Source organism: Perognathus longimembris, chromosome 3, assembly GCF_023159225.1.
Source record: "Perognathus longimembris pacificus isolate PPM17 chromosome 3, ASM2315922v1, whole genome shotgun sequence".
Lineage (NCBI taxonomy): Eukaryota > Metazoa > Chordata > Mammalia > Rodentia > Heteromyidae > Perognathus > Perognathus longimembris.
In genome coordinates this window covers 720,025-745,323 of record NC_063163.1, presented here as the reverse complement: position 1 = coordinate 745,323, position 25,299 = coordinate 720,025, and the positions used below count along the sequence as shown (strand labels likewise).

Sequence of the window (25,299 nt, the reverse complement as noted above, 5' to 3'; positions counted from 1 at the left end):
TGCATCAGCACTCGGTGAACCCTAGTCAGGCAGGGCCCTCTGGCTGGGTTTGGGTGTTGTGGACCCACTGCAATGTGTGAGCCTCTGACAGGCCATAGCTGTAGCAGCAGACAGGCCTGGAGCACCAGAAGGCCCCTCCGTACACAGCAGTCCTCACACACACACCCCAAAAGAAGCGCCAATGTCACTTCAGCTGTCTGTGTCTCTGAATCTCTGGCCAAATCTGTTCTGTGTGTTGGAGGGCCTTGGTAAAGGGAGGGCGGGGTTCAGGTGACAGTTCAGAGGATGGCTCTTACTCCCAGCCTAGACGTGCTTGTCATTCACCCTGAGGCACTCAGTGTGTGAACAGAAAAAAGAAACTCTATAAGTGTTCATTCTCATCAGTACTTTTTTTTAAACTGGTACTAGGGTTTAAGCCCAGAGCCAAGCACTGGTTCAGCTTGTGGCAATCTGCCATTTGAGCCACACCTCCAGCCCAGATTTTTGGAATTTGAAGTTAAGTGGACTGTTCTATCCTGGTCGTCCTAAACCACCATTGTATCTTAGCCTCCTGGATAGTTAAGATTACAGGCAGGGGAGCGGGTGCCCATTCTAATCCTTTTATGTGAAAGGGTGGAGATGTGGCTTGGTGGCAGGAAACTTTGCCTAGCTTGGTTTGTAGCTCGAGATGGGATCCTCAGCACCACAAATATTTGGTGCCAGTCCTAGGGCTTGAACTCAGGAACGGAGTTCCCTGTCCCAAAGTTTGTGTTCAAGGCTAATACTCTGCCACTTGCACACTACTGGCTTTTTGGTGGTTCATTGGAGATAAAAATTTAGCAGACTTCACTGCTAGAACTGGCTTTGAACTGATTCTCAGATCTCAGCCTCCTGAGTAGCTAAGATTTTTTTTTTGTACTAGTACTGGGTTTTGAACTCAGGGCTTAGGCACTGTTTCTCAGGGTGGTGGTGGTGGTGGTGTTAACGTTAACACTAGCAGTCTACCGCTGGATTCAGAGTTCCACTTCTGGTTTTTTGTTCATTAACTAGAGATAGAGGTAAGAGTCGAAGATTTCTCAAGTCTCAGGCTCTTGAGTAACTAGGATTACAAGTGTGAGCCACCCGTGCCCCATTAAGTTAAATTATTACTGGCGCAGCACCCTTTCACAGAGTTTCTCCCAGAGTGTTGCCTGGGAAGCACTGGGAAGCACTGGCAGCCAAGAAAAAGGCAGCTGTCGCATTTGCACAGCCCCCTGCCCAGGGCAGTGGCTTCAGTGGCGTGTTAGAATGGACATGAATGGGTGGGAAGCTCAGGAAGCCTGGACTGCGGAGGGCACGAAGGCCTTTCTAAAGAAATGACTTAGCATTATTCACGCACTGAAAAAAAATGTAACTTGGCAGACAGAAGGGGAGACGGCCCTGTGTGGCCTAAGAGCATGGAACCCAGCTAGATGGCACAGACTACTCAGACTTGCACATAACCAACAGAAAGTGTTAGAAGTAGAGGTGGGTGCAGTGCTTGAGCGCCGACAAAGGGGCCCTTTCTCCTATGTATTTTATGACTGTGTTTTATCAGTAGGTATACATTAATGCTATTTTATATGTCCACCGACCCTGCGTTTTTGCTCAAGGCGGATGAATGCTCTTTATATTGGTGTGTTTTTCTTATTTCTAGCCACTTTACAAATGTTTCAACAACTTGCATGCTTTTTTTCAATAGAATTTTCTGGACTTTTCTTCCTTGATTACAAATAATGTTTTTTGTTTCATTTCAGCATACCTCTTCAATTGTCAGTTATATGGCTAGTGTCTCCTAAATAGTGCCTTTAAGAATTAATGAACCCTTCTCTTCCTGTTCTACCTCAAGTACAGGGAGTATAATGAAGGCTCAATCATCCCCTTCCTGAAAATTACTTTGGTCACAGATGCAAAGTAACACATCAGGCCCACCTCCTTTGCAGCTACAGCTCAGGCGCCATTTTTGCTCAGGTTGCCCCTGGCACTTCTCACTTGTTCTAGTACCTGCTCTTCATGGTGTTCAGTTCTTCCACTTGTGAAAATAATTATATGCTAAGGGACTTGTAACTTTTATAAGGAAAACAGAACTTCTGAATTACTTTGCACTTTTGCTAGTCTGAGAAGCTGAACTTGCCTAACATAAATAAAAAAGCAGGAGTCAGCAGGATATTGATGGCTCATACCTGTAATCCTGCTACTCAGGAGTCTGAGACCTTAGGATTGAGGTTTGAAGCCAGTCTGGTCAGTAAAGTTTGTGAGATTCTTAGCTCTAATTAATTTCCAAAGAGTCAGAAATAGAGCTGTGGCTGAAATGGTAGAGCACTAGCCTTGAGCACCAAAGTTCAGGGACAACTCCCAGGCCCCGAGTCCAAACCCCAAGACTGGCAAAAAAAAAAACAAACCCAGCCATCATTTGTATCCTGGCTTAGTTTGCATCAAGCAGTAGTTTCTCCTCAAACTCAACTACTTGAAGCAACAATGGAAGTAGCTTTAAACTTCCTCTTTATCTTTTTCTGTACAGGTTGAGGAACAAGTTAGCACTACAGAGAGAGTGTTTCAGGACAGACAATACCAGATCGATGCTGCAATTGTCAGAATAATGAAAATGAGAAAGACTCTAGGACATAACCTTCTCGTCTCTGAGCTGTATAATCAGCTGAAATTCCCCGTAAAGGTAAGCACACCCACAGCAAGGCCGATGGTCACAGAACATGCCAGACTTGCTGCCAGTCACAGAGGCTCCTGGGATACTGCACCAGCTTGTATTTGCAGAAAGTCTGGACACTGTCCTCCATAGCTGTAGCAGTTAAGGCCACTTGGCAGGATCTGGGAGGAACAAAGCATTTCAACTGCAGCCCCAATAGCTTCCGTTTGACTATGCTTAGTGAGTGATAGCCTTGGTGTACTTGGTTGTTTCTTTGGTATGTGAAAGTCAGCTTCACGTCTGTCTCTTCGTTCTGCACTCTAGAACTGAGCTTTGCAGTTCTGCTGGATACAGAATGCAGGAAGAGCTAGGGAAACACAGAAATGTCCTAAATGCTTACCCTTTAGGCCAGAAGGTACCCAATTCTCAAAGCTTTGGCCTTTGCTCAACTCACCCATGTGCTCTGGGGAGGTGGAGTCTCTTGCTTCTCTGAAGCCTACTGTGACCCCTCTCTGCACTAGGAACTAAGTAGTCAACATTTCTAGAATGGGTAGGAGCCAATGCCTGATGCACAGTGAGGAGTACATATAGCTCATGTGTTGTTCTTTCCCACCTAAAGCCAACAGCTTGTTTTTCTTTTTGTTGACAGAGACTCAATGGTTAAACCGGAAGTAGTAAAGTGTGTGGCTGGCCAGAACCCTAGCCCCTACTTACAGAATTAATAGAGTTTTCAGCCATATTTTGTAAAATCTACGGCCCATCCCTGTATAGAGAGACTTATTATTTGGCAAGTAGTGACTCCCTTAAAGAGGAAGGCCTTCCTCATCCATGCTAACACAGACCTTCCTGATACAGCAGAGCTGGGGATGGGTGCTCTGGTCAGGAACACTCAGAATCTGGGGTGACACCATGTACCCTGTATGAGACTTGCAAGCGCTTCACAAAGGATGAAAATGTCCAACCAGGACACAAGATTTCCCTTCCAAACAAGTGACAGCCTGTCACCTAGTAGGTGCTCCAGGTGTGCATAGCTGCAGGGAGGAGCACTTTTACATCCAGCCTTCCTAACCCTGCCTTGAATTAAGAAGTTTGGTTCATTTTGTAATTGCCAATAACATGTACAGATTTGTCTTCATTTTTTTAATTTCTGTAATTACAAACCTTATAAATCATGTATTATGTTTCCTTCTGTTTCTGACTAGGTTATAATTCGAAATGTTGTTTGCTTTTCTAGCCTGGAGATTTGAAAAAGAGAATCGAATCACTAATAGACAGAGACTATATGGAGCGAGATAAAGACAGTCCAAATCAGTACCACTATGTGGCATGATGTGCCAGCGTATTGCTGTCTCCCATGAAACATTTTAAACACTAGAGTGTGTGAAAAAGCAATGAAGTCCACGTGCCGTTTCCAGGACCCTCAAGACTGAACTGGCTTTGGACCCTTGGACACCAGGAGAGATGGTTGTTGGTTCATTCTTCCCAAGGCTCAAGGCTGTCCAGATGATACATATCTCTTTTCCTCTCCACTTCCTCCTCTAGTTCTTTTAGGCATTTAAATTGTTTCTCTTGCTCTGTGCAAAGCAACTCGGAGGCTGGACAGGAAGATGTTAGGAGTTCCTCCTTCACAGGTCTTGTCTTAGGGCAGAAAGCACAGGTGTGGTTTGTACAGTTGTAGGATTGTGTGCACAGTGGAAAGACCCTACATGTTGCGTGTTCCCAGTACCAATGCTGGCAGCCATAAGCACTTGCAGTGAAAAGTGGAGGCCTGGGTTGGTAGACACTGGACAGTGAGTATCCGAGCTGCCACTCCTTCACCTTCCTGGAGCCCTGACCTCTGTGTTCCATGTCCTTCCAGACAGTTTTCCAATTCTGATGCCTGGTTTCTTAGAAATTGGGTTTCAGAGTGACATCCTTCCTTGCCAAGAGGACACGGAGTCTGAGGTTTGTGTTCAATGCCCATCGCCACCACCAGTTCAGGTCAGCCAAGTTTCCCGTGCAGTTCTGTTTACGGCCTTGGGATTAGTGTGTTGCTGTTTTCATTCTAAGATTGAGTCTAGCAGTCCCTGGTTTTAGCATTGGGGTGGCTGCTCTTTGATTTTTTTTTAGGTTGCAGTATTTGTGTGATTACCATAATAAAGTTTGGTTTGGTTTTACAGTCATGCCCAGGGAGCGTCCTTGTTCTCTGCCCACTGTAGAGAGCTTCACCAGAGACCCAAGCCTTGACATTGTGATGCAGAGGTCATTTGTTGGGAGACTAGGATTTTGTTGGCGCCTGGCCACTTGTGCACATACACAATATTGAGCAGTGACAGGAAGGTTCAATAGTGATGTTAGTATGGTAACTGACAAAATACTTTTGTGATAACACTTAAAAAGTACTTTATATTTTACAAAAAAGAGCATGTTTCGTTTTGATTAAAAGCTACCAAAGGACTTTTGATCATGGTGTGTTTAAAGCAATATTTTCTGGAATATACCACATTTATATAATTTGATTTTATGCTAAATTATTAAAGAATTTTCCCCTTTTGAAACATGCGTGTTTAAAAGAAGACATCTTTTGGGTTCTATATTAAAATCCTTATTCTTTAAGTATCATCTTTTCTATATTTGTAAATTTTCATTTGAGTTCTATGATACCTAGGCCTATGAAAGACCAGATAAGATTTCTATTTCTCTTCCTTACATTTTAAGTTCATTGTGTCTAGGTTGTTAATATTGTAATTTAACGTACTTTGAATAAAACTAGTTTAATTGGCCTTAAAAGTACATTAATAAAACATTTTGGTATGCAAGCTACACATTCCTTCTGTCCCTCCTTGCAGCCCAGCTGAAGAAGGCAGCAGCCGGGAAGGCTGCCCGCGTCATCCTCACGGGAAGAGCAGGGTGCCGCGCTTCTGTCTCTTCATTTCTGTCCATTCTCCTTACCAGTGCCATTCTGAACTTGTTTTAGTTAATGTGACAGAATCAATGGCTCAGAAGAAATAACTGAGAAAGAAAAGCGAAGTGTTGGGAAAGTGAAGGCGACGTGGCGCGAGCCATCTAAAGAGCCATTTCCCACGAGGGCCAGAAATGTCAGTGGCTTCAGGGCTTCCGCCAGGCACCCCAAGAGTGCGGGGGGGGGGGGGGGCTGGGGCCCGGGCCTGGCCCGGGAGGGGCGGTGCTGCGCGGGCCTCGGCGCCCCGGTGGGCGAGTCCGGGGCGGCGAACCCTGCCGGCACCGCCGTCCGCCCCGGGGAGGGAGGGCGCAGCCTCCCGCCGCTGCCCACCGGGGACTCTCACTTTCCCCCTCCGCGGCGGTTCCTCTTCCTGCTCCCCAGACCGCAGCCCGCTCGGGGCGACCGCGGCGCCGGCGCGGAAGCCGTCGGGTCACGTGGCCCGCGGTCACGTGGCCGGCGCGCCCACGTGCCCCGCCGGCCTCACGTGGTGAGCACCGGCTGAGGCGGAGCCGCTGGGCCCCCGACGCGCTCTCGCGAGACCCGCGCGTCAGGTGACGGGCGCGGCGCCGCTCACGTGACGCGAGCTGCCGGCCGCAGGGTCTCCTCGGCGCCGGTGCCGCAGCGGGCCGGCCTCTCCCCTCGGTGGACGCCGCCCTTCCGCCATCGCCGACCCGCGCCCCCCGTCCCGGCCCCGCGCCACCGCCGTCGCCGCCCGCTGGGGTCCCGGCCGCCGCTCGTCATGGCGGTCCCCGACCGCGCTCGGCGGCCGCCGCCGCTGCTGCTGCTGCTGCTGCTGGGTGAGGGTCGGGTGTCGGCGGGGCGGGGCGGGGCGGGGGGCGGCGGGGGCCCTGGCCGTCCCAACCCCCGGCCGCCGCGCGCGCCCCGACGGCGGGCCGCGGTCCTCGCAGGCCCCGCCGGGCCTCCCGAGGCGCCGAGGCCGCGTCCGCGTCGCGTTCGCCCCCAGGGGTTGGAGGCCCTGCGCGGCGGGAAGGCGGCGGGAAGCGGCGCGCGCGGGGCCTTCCGCCCCCCGAGCGTCCCGAGCCGGGAGCCCCGTCCCCGTCAGCCGCCGACGGCCGCTGGACGCTCCCGGCGCCCCTCCGCGAGGCTCCCACCCCGGTAACGCGGGAGGGCTCCGCGTAACCCGACCCCGAGGCGACGCCGGGGGAAGCCGGGCGTCACGTGAGTCCGGCCCGGCACTCGGGCCCCGTCCCCACCCCAAAACCTGCTGCCTAGACCTTACGGGTTTTGCTTTCCTAGCTCAGTTTTGCTCGTTGTGTAAAATGCCTGCAGTCGTGGACGAAGAGCTGACTCCGGGGATCGCAGACCTGGCGCCCGGCTCCCGTGGGGAACCCTCCTAGGGCCGGTGTAACAGGAAAGGAGTCGCCGAAACAAGTTTTGCCGTGTCGGAATGGCCGCATTGTCCCTAGAAGAGCTTTGAAAGGCCAGGGACGTGGCTGCTGGTACAGCCACTGCCAGCATGCTCTGAGGACCTGAGTCCCCCTGAAGCAAAAACCCTCACCTTAGAAGGCCTCGTGGGTTTTTTTTCAAACTCACTTTTAAAATGGAGAGAAAAATCCGTAACTTCTGGTAGTCATAACTTGAAAGAGTACTCCAATACACTTTATATTTAATAATCCAACTCTTACAAAAGGGTATTTTAGCATCTTGTGTTTAGGTCTGTCTTAAAAATGTCAAGTTCTTTTTGTTAAAATAATCCTTAGTTGTATGAAGGATTTTCAAGTCAAATTAGTTTGTAGGTACAGTGCCTCTTTTTTTTTTTTTTTTTTTTTTGCCAGTCCTGGGCCTTGGACTCAGGGCCTGAGCACTGTCCCTGGCTTCTTCCCGCTCAAGGCTAGCAACTCTGCCTCTTGAGCCACAGCGCCGCTTCTGGCCATTTTTTCTGTATATGTGGTGCTGGGGAATCGAACCTAGGGCCTCGTGTATCCGAGGCAGGCACTCTTGCCTCTAGGCTATATCCCCAGCCCCTGGTACAGTGCCTCTTGATCCGATGTCATCCCTCCCATTGTTCTCACCTACCACCCCCACTAAAATGATTTCCAGGTTACTGCTTCTACATTAGTAATTAGAAATTAGCTGAGCACCGTGGCCAATGTCTGTAATTCCTAGCTACTCAAAGATGGGGTAGAAGAATCCCAGAGACACCATCTCCAAAGTAACCAGCAAAAAGCACAGCCAGAGGTATGGCTCAAGGAGCAGAGCACTACAGCAAAAAATGAGGTCATGAGTTCAAATCCTCTTATGAGCTGAAAAAAAAGGAAATTGTTTAAAGCTGCCATTATGTCTGCCTCATTGAAAGCACAAATACATGAACTGAAATTAGGATATGATAATGGGACCCTAACATTGAGGTCAATCGATGGCTTCCTTCCTCTTTTTAGATAAACACTTGTCACTTGACTCCAACAACGTCGCCTAAGCTATGGACTTTTTGTGTTATTCAGGTGGAAAACTAAATTCTTCACTACTTTTCAAGTCAAACTTTTTGCGGTCCTATAATTTTGAATTTGTATTAGGCTAGATCCACCCCTGAGAGTGTTACCTCCCAGGACTTTTAACCGCACGTGCTCTGGCTGAGGCACAGGTCACCTGTACTGCGTTTTTATGTGACTATCACCGCGCCACAATTTAGAGTCCCGCCCATGCCTGACACATCACACCTCTTCAGAACTACATGAGCTAATGTCCAATTTTACAATTCTTAACCAGACCCAACCAACTGTTGAGATATATATGTATATATCCATGCATTTAGTTACTGTATAACTATGTATACACATGTACCTATATACAGTTCTAAAGTTTTGTAGATGTATACATATATGTGTGTATAGTTCTTAACCAAGATACACTATATACATATGGATGTATATACACATATATTTATGTATGTGCCTTGCCGCTACATATGGTGGTTCAGTGTGGGTGAAAGTGAGTATGTATTGCTGTTAAAAGAAAAGCTGACTTTAAAAGAAGCCAGAATAGGCTAGGGTATGATTTCTTATGAAAATTAATTTTTAAAAGGAATGTATTGACTCTTTGATGACAGCTTTTAAATCAGTTGTTCAAAGGGTTTCAGTTCAGGGCTGGGACTATGGCCTAGAGGTAAAGTGTTCACCTCATATACATGAAGCCCTGGGTTCGATTCCTCAGCACCACATATATAGAAAAAGCCAGAAGGGGCGCTGTGGCTCAAGTGGCAGAGTGCTAGCCTTGAGCAAAAAGAAGCCAGGACAGTGCTCAGGCACTGAGACCAAGGCCCAGGACTGGCAAAAAATAATTGGGGGCGGGGGGTTCAGTTCATCTTGTCAGTTTATGAGTACAAAGCGTCTTGATCAAGGTTATCCCTTCCGTTCTCAATTTCCCACTGCAAGTGTCTTGTAGTGTGAAGCATATTTTCTCCCCAGTGATGAGCAGCACTGGAGTCAGGCATGGGGTCTGTGTGGCAACCAGCCCCAAGCACATTTAAACTGCTTGCTCTCTGTGTGGCCCTGAGGAGAATGCTTATTTAGCATCTCTGCCTATCTCTTTCCCTCTACAGGAGGATTACACCTATTAGGGTTGCCATGTGCTTTGAACAATACCCGTCAGAAAGTAAATGTATTTCAAGTGCTTGTTATGCCATCTGACTCAGGCTTCAGTCCAAGAGTGTTGGCCAGCTAGGTCAATAAAACCAGAGAGACCCTTCAAAAAAAGTGCTTTTTAATAGCATACCTTTTGATAGCTGGTGTCAGACTGAGTATTAAGCAGTGAAAAGTACACAGACACTGCTCCTGTAGGAGCTGAGAGCTTTAGCAGTGGTGCTAACTTGAAACCAATGTGGGTGTTTTTGACAGGCCTGAGCTGTCTGCATCCTTCTTTCCTCAGGTACATAAACTGACCATTGGGGTTGCTGCCGCCTAGTTAGTGGTAGAAGCTAGCTAGTGATAGACTGGAGTCTAATTCGGCCACATGTCCTTGTTTCAGAGAAGAGGATTCCTGCAAATAGGAATATTTTGAAAGAACTTACCAATGTTGCTTCTTTCTGTCACCTTGAAGAACTGAGTACATTGGCTTTTGAGTGAAGGACAGTTAGAACTAGCAGTCCACAGGCAGGTTGGACTCTTGGTAGCTGTCATATTACCATAGAATCTTAACAGAGTTGAAGGATTTTTTTCTGGTCCCAGGGCTTGAACTCAGGGCCTGGGTGCTGTACCTGAGCCTCTTTGCTCAAGCTAGCACTCTACCACTTGAGCCACAGTGCCATTTCTGGCTGGGTTTTTTTTTAGTTGTTTATTGGAGGTTAAGAGTTTCACTGGCACTTTTCTGCCCAGTCTGGCTTGGAACTATGATCCTCAGATCTAGGCCTCCTGTGTATCTAGGATCACAGGTGTGAGCCACTAGCACTCAGCTTTGACTTATATTTTTGTTTCTGCCAAAACAAAATTGCCACTGTTAATGAAGTTGTTGTTTTTAAGGTATCTGACTATTCTTATAAATATTCTAATGCTTTGGGTGATTTTTTCTTTTTGTCCAAAATTGTCTTCTAGTGGAGTAGTTTTTGTTTTAATAATTTATAAAAGGACAATTAGTAAGAGCTGACCTGGGTGTGCTGTACTAGCATCCTGCTATGCTGAAGCCTATGACCCCTGGAATGGAATCTTACTGCTAAGGACAGCTCAGGCCAGGAAAAGTGTGTTGGACAGGGAAGCTTCCGTCTTTCCTTTAGCTTCAGTGCATGTTCCTCCATACTTGTTTGCTGCTTCTGCCCTCCTCTGCCCCTGCTGTGACTCTTCCATAGCTCTGCTACACACCTGCTATCCCTCACAAACAGACGTGAGGATGTTTTATTTTTTAAAACCTTCACAGTGTTGAAAATAAGCTCTGGAATCATCTCTTTTTCAGAGGGTAATTCATTTGTTGGAAATGCTTTTAGTGTAATGTTGCCTGAGTATTGCAGGATATGGATTTTAAAGCAAAACAATAAATTACGTGGGCTTCCAGAAGTAGGTCACAGTTTGCTTCATTCTCCCATGGTAACTTTCTTCATGAGTTTAGATGTTTGCTTTCCCTGTAGCAGGCTCCTAAGGGAAGGGAAGGTTGTGAGAATTCTAATTCTATTCTTGACTCTAGGCTCAGAAAACAGCAGGTCTAAACTTTTAATTCTACCATGGGGTAGAAATAGTCGAAGTCTATTTCCTTTCCTAGGGAGTAGAATTTTAAATGACTGTCCTTTCTTTGAGGATGCTGTCTCCCAATATGTTTGAGTCACGTTTACACTTAGGGCAACATATGAGGCTGTGTGTGTGTGTGTGTGTAAATGCTTATTGTGTGGTAAAGTGACCGGTTGTACGGCAAGACTGTGAATGCTCTTTAGAGGGGTGGACATTTGATGCATCAGGCCCCAGACATGGAAGGGAATGCATAGGCTCGCAGTGCCAGGACAAGTGAAGGGCTGATGTCTTTCTTCTAGATTGTTCACACAGTAGAAGCCAAGAGGTATGTTTGGCTTTAGAGCTAGCCAAAATACTTGTGCCAGGGCTGGGGATATAGCCTAGTGGCAAGAGTGCCTGCCTCGGATACATGAGGCCCTAGGTTCGATTCCCCAGCACCACATATACAGAAAACGGCCAGAAGTGGCGCTGTGGCTCAAGTGGCAGAGTGCTAGCCTTGAGCAGGAAGAAGCCAGGGACAGTGCCCAGGCCCTGAGTCCAAGGCCCAGGACTGGCCAAAAAAAAAAAAAATACTTGTGCCAGTCAGTAAATGAACTGTGTAATAAAATTATGATTCAGGTGATCATATTACATTTGGTGCTAGGCATCTTGATCAGGGCAGTGAAATTTGTTAAAGCAACCAGGGAGGAAATAGTCATCAATGACCACTGTAGCCAGAAAGACCTGTAGAGCTGCCGTGCACCATCCTTGGACATTTGGACAGCACAGACCCTTCCAGAGGGGTAGGGGGTGGGGCTGTGATCTCTTGGCCTTGTGTGAATTAAATGGAACCATTGTGTTTGAGGTCCTTTGAGTCCATGGCTTCTCTTGTCATACCACTTGTCCATGAGAAGTAAAAGGCAAACATAAGTGCAAGTTTAGGACCACAGTGAAGGGTATTACTGTATGTTAGGACTGAGTTGTGGTTCCTAGGCCCCACCGCATCTTACAGGTAGGTCCTCTGAGGAGCATGGAACTACCTATGTCTAGGATTGGCCCAGAAATCGAGGTGTGAAAATAAGAAACAATTTCTGAAGTTTGAAAGTACTAAGTAGCTGTTGGCCATGCTGGCAAACCGATGTGAAGGCTTGGAAATCCCAGTTTCAGAACATACCCACAGAGATGGAACACCCATGTGGGAGCCATGTATCCACCAGTCGAGTTCTTCAGGGGTTCGTAAAGTGGAGTCCTCTCACTAAATCCATTACTGTTAAGGGTTATGAAACCCAGAAACACCCAGTTGAACTTCTGTACAACTGTCTTTCTCTCTTTACTGGAATCAGCAGGCCTTGCACATGGTGCCTCTGCAGTATTCGTGGTGAAAGACAGCAATGGGACAGCTTGCATAATGGCCAACTTCTCTGCTCACTTCTGGACAAGCTATGAGACTGAGCTTGGTTCTCAGGTAAGAGTCACCTGCCACATATGAGACACTTTTTAAAGTTTGTGCTCACATGGGCACATTTCCTTTTAGGAATACCACAGTTGCATTCACGGAATGCAGATCATTTGTATCTGGCTGTCACTGTTGTCACATTTTCCAGTTTTCTTTATGGTTCTTCCCGCACAGGGCAGTACTTCATTGTGCTCATGATCATCATTTGCTGTATATGCCCCCTGATTGTCGATTGTTGCTTTTTCTCTGACTTCCTGGGCACAAATGTTGCCAGACCCATCTCAGTGAGTACTAGGCACCATGTCTAGGGCTTGTCCTCCCAGGCACTCAGGAGGCTAACACAGGAAGGTTCTATTCCAAGCCAACCCAGGCAAAAAAAGTTTGCAAGACTTCAACTCAGCGGAAGAGGCTGGTATGTTGGCATGTGCCTGTCGCCCAGCTACACAGGAAATGTAAAGTAAGAGTGTAAATCATGTCCATCCGGCATGGGGCTGGTCAAAAGGTGAAACAAGAAGACATAGAGCCCCTGCCTGGCAGGTCCCCAACCCTGAGTTTGAGCTCCAGTGGTGCCAAAAGAAAAAGATTCCTTTTCAAGCCCAGTGATCAATTCTGTAGATTTTTTTTCTCTGTTTCATTTGCTTTAAATTGTTACATTCCAAGAAATGTGTAGACACGATGGCTTGTATAGTTAGTTCTCTAAGCACTGTACTGCTTTATATGATCTTTACAAGCCTTCATGCCAGCAGCACTCAACTCTTAATAAGGGTTGTGGAGGGCCAGAACATGGGAAGTGTGCTATTCTCAAGAGTACTGTGAACTGTGCTCCCGCTGAGTCCCTATTAATTTATTTGTGCTGGTCTCCATGTCCATATTGAAGTCTGCCAAGACAGTTTTGCCAGATTCCAGGGGCTCATACCTATGATCCTGGATAACTAAGAGGCTGAGATCTGAGGATCAAGGTTCAAAGCCAGCCTCTAGCAGTCAAATCCAAGAGACTTGTCTTCATTTCACCTGCAAAAAGCCAGTAGAGGTGTGGCTCAAGTTGTAGAGTACTGTAGGACCCTGACTTCCATCTCCAGTACTGTCCCAAAACAAAAATAGGACATAATTATAAGTACTTTTCCAAGCACTTTGTAACTTGTACTCTCGTGTTTTTTTGTATTTGATTTTGGGGAGTGGGTTTAAAAACAGTTGTTACATGTTAATCATGTGACGGAAGGAATCATCTGTTTACAGTTGTGTGCTTCGTTATTTCATAACACACTCACCTTCTGTGATTCCATGTTGTTTTTAGGGTGACAGTGTCATCCCTCACTTTATTTCTTTAACAGCCTTGATCATATAGTAGACATTAGTGATGTACAGTTCTTTCTTTTGCTTTATAATAGTAAATTCACACAGTTTAGTACTAAACATCATTTTGTTTGTTTGTTTAAAGAGGTAATTTTTGTTGTTGTTTCTGTTGAGACACTTTTTGCTATGTAGCCCAGGCTGGCCTTGAACTCTTAATGCTCCAGGCATATGTTACCATACCAGGCTAGAATCATTCTTTGAACAAACAGTTCTATAGAAAAATTCTTTTTTTTTCTTCAAATAAAACAAATATAAACTGAGTACCAGTGGCTCACACCTGTAATCCTAGCTACTTAGGCTGAGATATGAAAACCATGGTTTGAAGCCAGCCCAGGGAGGTAAGTCTATGAGATGCTTATCTTCAATTAACCACCAAAAAGCCAGAAGTAGAGCTGTGACTTAAGTGATAGAACACTAGCCTTGAGCAAAAAGGCTCAGGGACTGGGCCCAGGCTCTGAATTCAAGCCTTAGGACTAGCACCAAAAAAGGGGGCGGGGGGGGTGGATGGGAGGGTTTAATGGGTGGGTTGGTGGAGATGGTCTTGATGCCCAGAGGATATAGATTAAATTTCAAGACATTTTAGAAACCTGAGCTGGTAGTTCATGCCTATAATCCTAGCTATTTTGGAGTCTGAGATATGAGCAGACGGGGCAGAAAAGTTCATGAGACTCTTGTCTTCAGTTATTGCACAAAGCCAGAAATGGGGCTGTGGCTCAAGTGCCAGCCTTAAGCGAAAAGGCCAAGTAAAATCGTGAGGCCCCGAATTCAAGCCCCTCCAGTACCAGCACACAGAGCGAGAGAGAGAATGAGAATTTAAGTTCAAGGTCACTTGTTTTGGTTCTGTTATAAATTGTAATTATTTTAATAGAAGCAGAATTCTAAATTACAAATAATTAACTTTCTCTTTGGACTTAATTTATTTTTCAGCCTGTTTCTGACATTTAATACTCTTTGTGGGTTTTGTTGTTTATGTTAAAAAGAGTTCCTTATAGACTCTATTCTACCATTTATTATATATTTCAAAGGAACTAAGAGTTTGGAGGTTTCCAGCCCATAGAAAAGATGATGCTAAATCATCCTAATTGCATTGTCTTAAATTGTGACTTACATAGCTAGTTTTTTGTTGTATTTTTTGCTAGGCCTGGGGCTTGAACTTTGTGGTTGGATGCTGTCCCTGCGCTCCTTTTGTTCAAGTCCAGTGCTCTACCACTTGAGCCACAGTGCCACTTCCAGCTTTTTCTGTGATTCATTGCAGATAAGAGTCTCATAGACTTTCCTGCCCAGGCTGGTTTTGAACCAAATCCTAAGATCTCAGCTTCTTGAGTAGTTAGGATTACAGGCGTGAGCCAACAGTATCAGGCTTTTTTTTTTTTAATGAATACACTAACATTAATATTTGAGATGGGATTGAGTTACCCTCAGTTATGTCTAACTTAAAGAAGGTCTCTTTCTTTGATATTTCCTTCTTCATTGTTCTTTTTATTTCTTGTTTTTTGCATGAACTCAGAGCCTTATGCTTCCTTGAGCTAGCAGCACTCTACCACATAAGCCACTCCTCCAGCCCTGCTTTTGCTGGTTATTTTGGAGATGGAGTCCACCTGAGTTTTCTGGCTAGGCAGGCATAGAACCATCTCCTTCTGCATCCCAGTCTTCTGAGAAACTAAAGTTACAGCCATGAGCCACTGGCACCTAGCTTTCCTTTGGTATTTGTGTCCCTTTAAGAATCTGCAATCTCAAGTGCTTCTGTTGCAATTGTGTTTGTTCCAGAATGCATCTGTCTACCTGCCACCCTCTGCGGAAGTACTGAATAGCAGCTCTTGCGGAGGGAATTCTTCTGACCCCAGTCTCACAATTGCTTTTGGAAGAGGATATTCACTGACGCTCAATTTCACAAGAAACGCAACACGTTACCAAGTCCAGGTCATGCGCTTCACTTATAACATGTCAGACACAGAAACTTTCCCCAATGCCAGCGCCAAGGGTAAGAGCCAGAGTTGACCACTGTGAGGAAACATTTAGGCATACAAATTGTTCACAAGCATTTCTCTTGTTTTAATTGTTTGTGTTTGTATGCAGGAAGTAAGTCTGAGGAGTCCATCACTGACATCAGGGCAGATATAGACAAAAAGTACCGGTGTGTCAGCGGCACGATGGTTCACATGAATGATGTGGTCATCTTACTCTGGGATGCCACTATCCAAGCCTACCTGTCCAACAGCAGCTTCAGCCAGGGAGGTAGGTACCAGCCGACCTGTAGCCGGCTTCTGCCATGTGAGTAGAAAGGATAGCACCATCCCAGCCTCCCTGTCCAACAGCAGCTTTAGCCAGGGAGGTAGGTACCAGCCGACCTGTAGCCGGCTTCTGCCATGTGAGTAGAAAGGATAGCACCATCCCAGCCTCCCTGTCTACCTGCAGCTTCAGCCAGGGAGGTAGGTGCCAGATGACCTATAGCCGGCTTCTGCCATGTGAGTAGAAATGATAACACCATCCCAGCCTCCCTGTCCAACAGCAGCTTCAGCCAGGGAGGTAGGTGCCAGATGACCTATAGCCGGCTTCTGCCATGTGAGTAGAAAGGATAGTACCATCCCAGCCTCCCTGTCCAACAGCAGCTTTAGCCAGGGAGGTAGGTGCCAGATGACCTATAGCCGGCTTCTGGTCGTGTGTGTAGAAAGCATGTTTGCAAAACTGTCCATTAGACCTTTCCCTTTATGGAAGATGACCCCTGAACACAGGGTGGATACTCCTCCTCTACTCTTGGTTCTAGGGTACAATCCAGGGCCACATGCATGCCATGCAAGCCCTCTTACACGGAACTACCTCCCCCGGCCCGGCCAGGGTAGACCTGCCTTAATTGGAAGGGAAGAGGCTGGGGTAAAATAAGCTCACACAAGGACAGGGTGCATGCTGGGTTGAAGTAAGCTCACACATAATAAAACCAGGGTGTATTCTGGGGTGCAATAAGCTCACACAAGGACAGGGTGTGTACTCTTTCATGGAATCTGGAATCACTACCCCTGGAAATAGGAGACAGGATGTGCATGACCTGTAGTTGAGGTAGGGAGTGGAACGAGAGTAGAAAACCCCAGTTTGGGGACTGGGAATATGGCCTAGTGGCAAGAGTGCTTGTCCTGTATACATGAAGCCCTGGGTTCGATTCCCCAGCACCACATATATAGAAAATGGCCAGAAGTGGCGCTGTGGCTCAAGTAGCAGAGTGCTAGCCTTGAGCAAAAAGAAGCCAGGGACAGTGCTCAGGCCCTGAGTTCAAGCCCCAGGACTGGCAAAATAAAACACACACACACAAAAACAAAAACTGCAGTTGGGGGCTGGGGATATAGCCTAGTGGCAAGAGTGCCTGCCTCGGATACACGAGGCCCTAGGTTCGATTCCCCAGCACCACATATACAGAAAACGGCCAGAAGCGGCGCTGTGGCTCAAGTGGCAGAGTGCTAGCCTTGAGCGGGAAGAAGCCAGGGACAGTGCTCAGGCCCTGAGTCCAAGGCCCAGGACTGGCAAAAAAAAAAAAAAAAAAAAAAACTGCAGTTGGGCAGGAAAGTGAATAATGAAGCTCAGACAATGGCTTTTAAGTATTCTTGTCATAAAACATGAGGGGGTAGAAGTGATAATACAGGACATATGTTCATTAGGTCACATTAGACATTCTACAACATGTACACATTTTACATCCACAATTAATACACACTTTTCCCCCCAGTATTGAAGAGCCCAGGGCTTCACACATGCTGGGCAAGTCCTGTGTCTCACTGAGCCACATCCCAGACCCAAAGTTGCTATTCATTAGGGAGGATAGGAGTGGACAAAAGTCGAAGCATTTGAATCCTTGCCTGTGTTGAACCTTGTGACAGTGCTAATATTTAGTCTGCCTCTGCCTCTGGTAGCTTCTGCTCAGTCCAGCTGAGCCAGGCCAGGGCGAGTGCAGAAGAGTCAGCATTACCTTGTAAGGATGTGGTGACCCCTGGGCCTACACCCTCTGACCAGCCCCTCCTCACTACCTGGTATTGCTTGGTGGGTTGTTTTTTTTAATTATTTGTAAAGCAGTCACAATCTGTCTTTGAGGGCTGTTGGCATAAAAAGGAAGGAAATATGTGCAAGGTGCTTAGGTCCTTGTCTGATAATAGAATAACAAATGCTATTTTCTCACTTGTGTTCTCGTTCTTTCCCCCACCCCCAAGCCCCACTAGTCAGATGGGAAATTGCTCGTGGTTGCAAACGATCCACACCGCCCAGGCCTGCTGCTGTGGCATCTGCTGGAAGGCTTGGGTGGGCTGGGGAGGAGCTGCAGGTGCTTCTGGCAGCGCTGAGTCAATGCAGCTGCTGTCCTGCTCTAGGCGCTGCCACCTGAGGTAAAAGGAAGACCCTTTCTTGGCACGTCACCATGATTACAAAATCCAGTAAAGCTTTACTGGAACATAGCCATTCACATTTATTTTTCTGCAATTCCACAGCTTGCAGTCTGGGGTGATCACTGTTTATTACTTGGATCCAGTCTCAAAAGTGTTACCAAACAAAGCCAGAGCTGAAAAACATCCCTCACACTTCCCCCTCCTCCCCCTAAAAAGGGCAGACAGGATTGGAAAGAAACGGACTCCCAGGGAGGTCCTGCAGGAAGCTAACTTACATCAGGTTTTTCCAGACCTCCATACATCCAATCAACAGAGGCCTCTGGGGCTGTGGCAGTAACCCCTTTCCCCGCCCAGAGTGGACCCCAGCCGCTCATTGCTCTGGGAAGCCTGCCTGGGCCTGCTTTGGGGGGAGACTGGTGTTTGGAGATGGCAGCAGTCCAGAGGTGCGATGCTATCCTCTCAGGCACCTGGGCTTGGCAGAGACCAGTACTGGGCGCTGAGAGTTCACAGTTACAAGTTCACAGGTCACTGAGCTTGGTTCAGCAGCCTGCTTTTGGACCATCAACCCATTCTGCAAGAATTTGCCATCTGTCTGGGCTGTTGACTTTGCCCTGCATCTAAATGAAGCACCACATCCCTCCTTGCGTGGCCCCATCAGCCTGTGCTTGGGCCGTGGGGTGGCTGGGTTCCGTTTCCCCAGAAGAGGGACCTAGAGACAGCTGCGTGGAAATGAGGCAGGGTTAGGCTCACTGATTTTTAAGGGTAAAAATCTTCAAGGAGGACTTTACGCTTCAGATCAGTCAGTTTTGGGCTCACGGCAAACTGTCTCCTACATTGTCAAAATGTCACTGTTTGCTTCTGAGAGCCTACTTGCATGATTGCAAGTGGGACGTGTGTAAGATGAGGGTTCTGACCACTGCCCTCCCTGAAGCCTGCCAGTGGTGTCGCCCCAGCCTGTGCTTCCAGACTCTGGTCATTTGGATCTGTTTGCTCCACGCTGCTGCACAAGATCAGTGGAGGTCTTTGAGGCCCACAAGCTTCTGACAAACAAGTGCCCTCCTCCGCCATGGTCTCTTGCACATGTAGCTGCCTCTGGGTCTCCAGGTCCAGAGGCTCCTGGGACAGCACTCCCTGCAACCTGCTTGGGGGCATTGGATGTCATCATGACTACCTTTCTGGTTCTTTGTATTTAAGGAAGTCTGGGGTTTGCACTTGGAGCTGTGTCTATGTGTTTGGCTTGAACTTGGCCTTGCACTCTTGATTAGCATTTGTTCTCTCAAGGCTGTTCCTCAGTCATTTGATCTACACCTCCACTTTCAGCATTTTTGCTATTTAACTGGAGATGGGAGATTGTCAGATTAGCCTGCCTGGACTGGCTTCAAACTCAGTCCTCAGATCTCAAGTCTCCTGAGTAGGGCTATAGGTGTGAGCTACCAGTGCCCTGCTGGTAGTTTACATACTAAGGGAGAAGGCACTGTATCTGTCCACATAGGTCTGTGGATTCCTGATGTCCGTACAGGTGCAAGGCCAGCCTAGGCGCTGCCCAGGCGAGTGGCCAGTGTGGTCAGCTCATGTCGAGTTGGAGCACCTCCAGCTGGCTGTGGCCTGCAGTGCCTGTGTGGCCACATGATCTAAATAAGTCATTCCAGAGCCCCACACGGCCGCTCTAGGCCGTCCTCCGACTCTGCCTAGCGTGGGCTGAGGAGGGGGTTGAGACCGTGGGTGAATGGGCCTTTCCCTGAGTGTGGGTTCCCACGGGACGTGGAGTGGCCATCTTTGCAGCCGGAAGAGCTGGAGTCAGGAAGGAACAGCAGGTTACCCAGCAGGCTCCCTGGGGCCACCGGCCAGGACAGCCTAGCAGAAATGGGGAAACTGTATAGATTGTCTTCAGACTTTGAATTACCACAGAAACAAGGTGGCAAAGAAAGAACCTAACTTGGGGTGATAGTGACTTGTAAGCATCGTGCCCTCCACACCTGAGCACTTGCACTTCCGCATTTCTTCAAATAGTGATACAAAAAGCTTTCCATTTATGTCTATTTGTGTATAATGCCTCTTCATCCGTTCTCCCCGCTGTTATCTGTCCCATTCCACCTTTCTCGGGATTTTTTTTTTTTCCCCAGTCCTAGGCCTTGGACTCAGGGCCTGAGCACTGTCCTCACTTTTCTTTTTTTTTTTGCACAAGGCTAGCACTCTGCCACTTGAGCCACAGCGCCACTTCTGGCCATTTTCTATATATGTGGTGCGGGGAAATCAAACCCAGGGCTTCATGTATATGAGTCAAGCACTCTTGCCACTAGGCCATATTCCCAGCCCTTTCTCAGGTTTTCTAGTTCTTTTTTCTTTTTTTTTTTTTTTTTTTGCCAGTCCTGGGCCTTGGACTCAGGGCCTGAGCACTGTCCCTGGCTTCTTTTTGCTCAAGGCTAGCATTCTGCCACTTGAGCCACAGCGCCACTTCTGGCCGTTTTCTGTATATGTGGTGCTGGGGAATCAAACCCAGGGCTTCATGTATACGAGGCGAGCACTCTTGCCACTAGGCCATATTCCCAGCCCCAGGTTTTCTAGTTCTGTTTTTTTGTGTTTTTGTGGGGTTTTTTTTTTTTGGGGGGGGGGGACAGTCCTGGGCCTTGGACTCAGGGCCTGAGCACTGTCCCTGGCTTCTTTTTGCTCAAGGCTAGCACTCTACCACTTGAGCCACAGCGCCACTTCTGGCCATTTTCCATATTTGTGGTGCTGGGCAATCGAACCGAGAGCTTCATGTGTAGGAGGCAAGCACTCTTGCCACTAGGCCATATTCCCAGCCCTCTAGTTCTGTTTTTGCACATGTATGTCAGGTGCTCTTGGTGCATTTGCCCATCGCCCCACCTTTCATTCATCTGCCCCCGTTCAGTTCCCCATACTGCCTCCCCATACTCATTGTATTGAACTCTTGACCAATACGGTCCTTGAGCCAGTTTGGTCACATACACATGCATTTTTTTGAGGTATGGTTATATTTTAAGTCTAGTTTCCACAGGTAAGAGAAAACATGTCCTTTGCAGCTTTTTCAAGTCCACCTGCTTGCCACAGCCCTCAGCCTCCTCGGAGCTAGGATTGCAGGCGCTTGGCTTCTTGGAAGTTTTGTGGTTTCTGTTGTAGAGGTTCCTCACTTCCTTGGTTAGGTGGTTTATCCCCACCGTGTTTTGCTTGTTCCATTCCCCCGCAGGCTCGGGCCCACCTCTGGCCCTAGGATGTAATCGTGCGGTGTCCTTGCCTTGCCCTGGCTGGCTGGGGTCCTTTTCCTGTCTGTGAGGTTTCTTGTGCAGTGCTGGGCAGGTGACAGGTCTGAATGACTGAATTGCCACGTTTGATGGATGAATGTGGCAGGGCAGGCACCAGGATTGTCTCGCAGTCCTCACCTGCCTGCGTGCTGGGCAGGGCTCCCCTGGCCTTGGGAGGGGGTGTCGTGCAGAGAAAGCACAGCTGCCCCCTCTGCGCCGAGGAGGGGTGCTCCTGTCCCTGCTGCTCAGAGCCGTCCAGCCAAGTGGCCCGGTCCACCCAGTGCCCCTAAGGAGGTGGGAGTGCTACCAGGGGTGGCGAGAGTGGTATGGGGGCAGGCTGCGGTGATGCAGAAAGATGGCGGGCGTGCTCACGTCCAACTGCGCAGGCAGCTGTTGGCTGGTAGCAAGCGGGACCCTGACCCTCCCTCCACACACTTCCCTTCCCCACAGAGACACGCTGCAGGCAGGACATACCGTCACCGACCACCGCACCACCCGCGCCGACCACCGCACCTCCAAGTCCCACGCCAACAGCTGAGCCCACCAGCCCCTCGGTGTCCAGGTACAATGTGAGTGGCGCCAACGGGACCTGCCTGCTGGCCAGTATGGGGCTGCAGCTGAACTTCACCTACACACGGAAAGACAACATGGTAGGAGCACCACTGTTGACCCTGGTGTGGGACTTCATGGGGGGGGGGGCAGGGCCCTCTGCCCAGGAGCCACTGTGCTGGACTGGCACCTGACAGAAAGGTGTGCAGACCCTCAGCAGTAGTCCTCAGCCAAATGGCATTCCTACCCGTGCTCTCCTGATAGTAACACTGTGGTAGGATGGGAGAAAATGGGGTGAGTGGGGGGAGCTTGAAAGCATGTGGCTGTGGGCCCCTGGGGTCCCAGTGACTTGGAGGCTGTGATACGGACTGCCACGCCCCGAGCAGAGTGGGTGGTCACAGTGTGATCATTCCAGGCTGCTCCCTGCGTTGGAGAGGTTGAGGGTGAACAGCCCGCAGGCTGGAGGCTGACCCCGTTGCTTTTCTTTGTAGACTGTGATCAGAGTGCTCAACCTCAATCCAAACCACACCAAAGCTGTGGGGAGCTGTGGTCCCTACCACGTGGCCCTGACCTTGCTGAGCGAGGAGGATTTCTTCCTGACCTTGAAGTTTGGCATGGTGAGGCTCTGTGCTCTATCCACATTTGCTGGCAGCTTCTTCCTGCCACCTTCCGGACAGAGATTCTTGTTCCTTAATGAGCTTGTAGCTGCCATAGGGCGTCCAGACGCTAGAGTGACTGGCGGAGACGGCCCTCACACTGCCTCCAGAGGGGCGCTGCTTGGGCTCTGCTGCCCGCCCTGCAGGAGAGAACTAGCTTTCTGAGTCCTTGCAGCAGGCATTGCGGGGGGGGGGGGGGGGGGCCGTGGCGGGCGACATTGCGGAGAAGTAGTGGGCGAGTGTGGCTAGCCCAGCCTGGTGGCACATGAGTCTCTGGTATGCCTCTCCATTTCCCGGGGCCTCATGCCGCGGTCCACTGCGCAGTGCCTGCGTTGTGACCCCCTCCCCTGTCTCCGAGGATGAGCCATCTATGCAGTCAGTAGCAGGGAGAGTATACACACCAGCGGTACATGTTTTTCAACTTTGATGCCAACTTGTGATGCCAACGAACATGGCCTAGCAAGAGCTCTGTCAGCAGGCTGTGCCCCCAGCCCTATTGAATACGCGACTCCACTGTGCAGGTAGATGGCCCCGACTGTCCATCTCTTGTAGAACTTCCCTGTCCATTCAGAAAAGGTTTCGCTGTCCTCAGGGCATGCTGTGTGTGTAATGGCCGGCCTTTTGTCAGTTGACAACCAACCTCAATTGTGTATGAGTGGCTAGCGATTGTCCCCTGCTTTTTCAGAATACAAGTGCTAGCCGGTTTTTCCTGGAAGGAGTCCAGTTGAACATGACTCTTCCCGATGCCAAAGGTGAGCCCCTCCCCTCCCCCAGTCCTTGTGGCCCTGCCCTTGCTGGCCCACAGTAGTCACTCTTGCCCTTGCCCTACAGACCCCTCGTTCCAAGCTGCCAACAGCTCGCTGCGAGCCTTGCAGGCCTCTGTGGGGAACTCGTACAGGTGTAACACCGAGGAGCGGCTGTATGTCACGCAGGCTTTCTCCCTCAACATCTTCAGCGTGTGGGTGCAGGCGTTCAAAGTGGACGGGGACACATTCGGGTCTGGTGAGTCACATCAGGGCACTGTGTCCACAGCAGCAAAGCAGCAGTGAGCCGCGCCACCCTGTGGGAGCTGGCTGGCCTCCGCGTGGGGCGTTCGGGCAAGGACGCTCGCTCCCACCCTGTTGCCCTGAGAGATTCTGGAGAGGGCCCCCGGGCTCAGAAGGGGCTGGGGTGGGCCGCGGGGCGTCCTGGGAAGCAGTGCTTGCCGAGTGTGGCGTCCAGGCTGGCTGGGGTGGACTGTGCACCAGTCCTGTGGAAAGTGCCCCCCCCGAGCGCGAGCGCGTGGCTGGCTTGGGGACACGAGGCACAGCGCCGTCTGTCTTGCAGTGGAAGAGTGTTTGCTGGACGGGAACAACATGCTGATCCCCATCGCTGTGGGCGGCGCCCTGGCGGGGCTGGTCCTCATCGTCCTCATCGCCTACCTCATCGGCAGGAAGAGGAGTCACGCCGGCTACCAGACCATCTAGCCGGCCGGTGGGCCTCGTGCGCACCCGCAGGGCCTGTGCTCTGGTCCCCACGTTTAGATGGATGGGGAGGGGACGACACTTTCTGGCAAACTGTTTCCAAATCTGCTTTATCAAATGTGAAGTTCATCCTGCAACCTTTACTATGCACAAAGGAGTAACTATTGAAATGATGGTGTTAATTTTGCTAACTGGGTTAAATATTTTGCTAACTGGTTAAATGTTAATATTACCAAAGTAGAACTCTAAAGGAGGACAAGAGTGCTTTCCTGAATTGGCACAGGCTCAACTCTCATTCGACGTTTTAAGATTTGGTGTTTGGTTTCTTCATTCTTTGCTCAGATTTAAGCCTTACCAAGGGAATCTGTGGTCGGAACGCTGGGGACTGATGGAGGGTGGCCGGTCGCTCACCCTCGCATTTAAGAACTGCAGACAGCAGACCACTCGGCACGGACATCTGGATGCCCAGATTGCACTGTTAGATGCGGGGGAGGGGGGCCCAGCCCGCCACCTTGGGGGTGACCATCAGGTGCTCCCCGTGTCCTGCCAGCTGCGGGCTGGCACTTTTTTAGTATAAAGAGGGGCGTTTTTAAATTTACTTTTTTTTGTAAAGTGGTTTTCAGTCTTCTGTTGGCATTCAGGACGACCCTGTTTCTGCACTGTGTACAATAATACTCCGCTGGCGTAGCCGTGGTGACTGGGCTTGTGCACTGAGGATCGGCTCACACCTAACGCATTGCCTGTAACAGTGCTAATAAAAAGTCTCCTTTTTCCGTCTGGACCTTGTGTTTGTCGTCCACCTTGTGCACCCGTGTGTGGGCTGTGGCCCCAGAGGTCGCTGTGCATGGAGGGTGGCCTGCCCCATGCTACAGTCTGAGCCTAACACCAACGCTCATGACTGTACAAATGCTGTCTGTGCAAGCACACTTCCCGTGTCAACCTGATCTCCCTAGTCAGCTCTACATAACGTGTTTGTGTCAGGAGCGCCGTGGTACCCGGGACCGGCAGAATTGGAGGCTGGGGACAGGAAGTCCAGCCAGGCTCTCAGACCTCCCCTCCCAGCAAACAGTCCCACATGCCTGGCCAGCACTGCGAAGCCGGCTCCCAGCTGCCCGGGCCTGGTGCCAGGTCTGCACACCAGGGCTTTGAAAGAAGCAGGTGTCCGGCATTGGAGCAAGCTGTGTGCCTCCAGGGGCCGCAGCTTCTGGGGACATGGGCACGGGGCCTGTGAGGCCATCTGGTGCAGGATGGGACAGAGACGTCCTCTACTCCTCTGCATCCCCGTTTGTCCTGCAAGCGAGCCTGGGTGCACCCAGAGCCTCGGCCTGGGGTGGAGGCAGGGCTGCAGGATGAAGCCATCCCCTGGGAGACAGGCCCACACCCAGGCAGGCACTGTGCCTGAGGAGTGTGGGAAGACACCCAGCGGGCCAGCCACAGGGGAGAGGGGGGCAGTGGCCACGTCATGC

At 49.4% G+C, this 25,299-nt stretch overlaps 2 protein-coding genes across 3 annotated transcripts in view; both read left to right on the top strand.

The window, feature by feature from the left end:
• Cul4a (cullin 4A) overlaps positions 1–4,799 on the top strand; it is a 34,806-nt gene extending 30,007 nt beyond the window's left edge. The window contains exons 19-20 of the mRNA XM_048341070.1: positions 2,519–2,671; positions 3,876–4,799. Of these exons, the coding sequence (XP_048197027.1) occupies positions 2,519–2,671; positions 3,876–3,971 (249 nt within the window). The 3' untranslated portion in view covers positions 3,972–4,799. The remainder of the gene's footprint in view (positions 1–2,518; positions 2,672–3,875) is intronic.
• A 1,359-nt stretch (positions 4,800–6,158) lies between these two features.
• On the top strand, positions 6,159–24,610 carry Lamp1 (lysosomal associated membrane protein 1). Of its 2 annotated transcripts, none has more exons than XM_048341065.1 (9): positions 6,159–6,379; positions 12,079–12,197; positions 15,309–15,522; positions 15,618–15,776; positions 21,616–21,815; positions 22,206–22,331; positions 23,056–23,122; positions 23,202–23,372; positions 23,697–24,610. In XM_048341065.1, exons 1-9 carry the CDS (start codon positions 6,322–6,324, stop codon positions 23,834–23,836), a joined length of 1,254 nt encoding a protein of 417 aa, XP_048197022.1. In that variant the 5' UTR covers positions 6,159–6,321; the 3' UTR covers positions 23,837–24,610. The 2 variants fall into 2 exon arrangements, with proteins under 2 accessions (XP_048197022.1, XP_048197021.1); XM_048341064.1 differs by having other exon boundaries at positions 12,076–12,197.
• The last annotated feature ends 689 nt before the right edge of the window (positions 24,611–25,299 follow it).

Bases quoted from the DNA above. Each gene is read 5' to 3' on its own strand.
- Lamp1 (XM_048341064.1), top strand. From the start codon at position 6,322: ATGGCGGTCCCCGACCGCGCTCGGCGGCCGCCGCCGCTGCTGCTGCTG. The intron at 15,777-21,615 runs GTAGGTACCAGC...CCTTCCCCACAG, and splicing joins CAGCAGCTTCAGCCAGGGAG to AGACACGCTGCAGGCAGGAC. The intron at 22,332-23,055 runs GTGAGGCTCTGT...CTGCTTTTTCAG, and splicing joins TGACCTTGAAGTTTGGCATG to AATACAAGTGCTAGCCGGTT.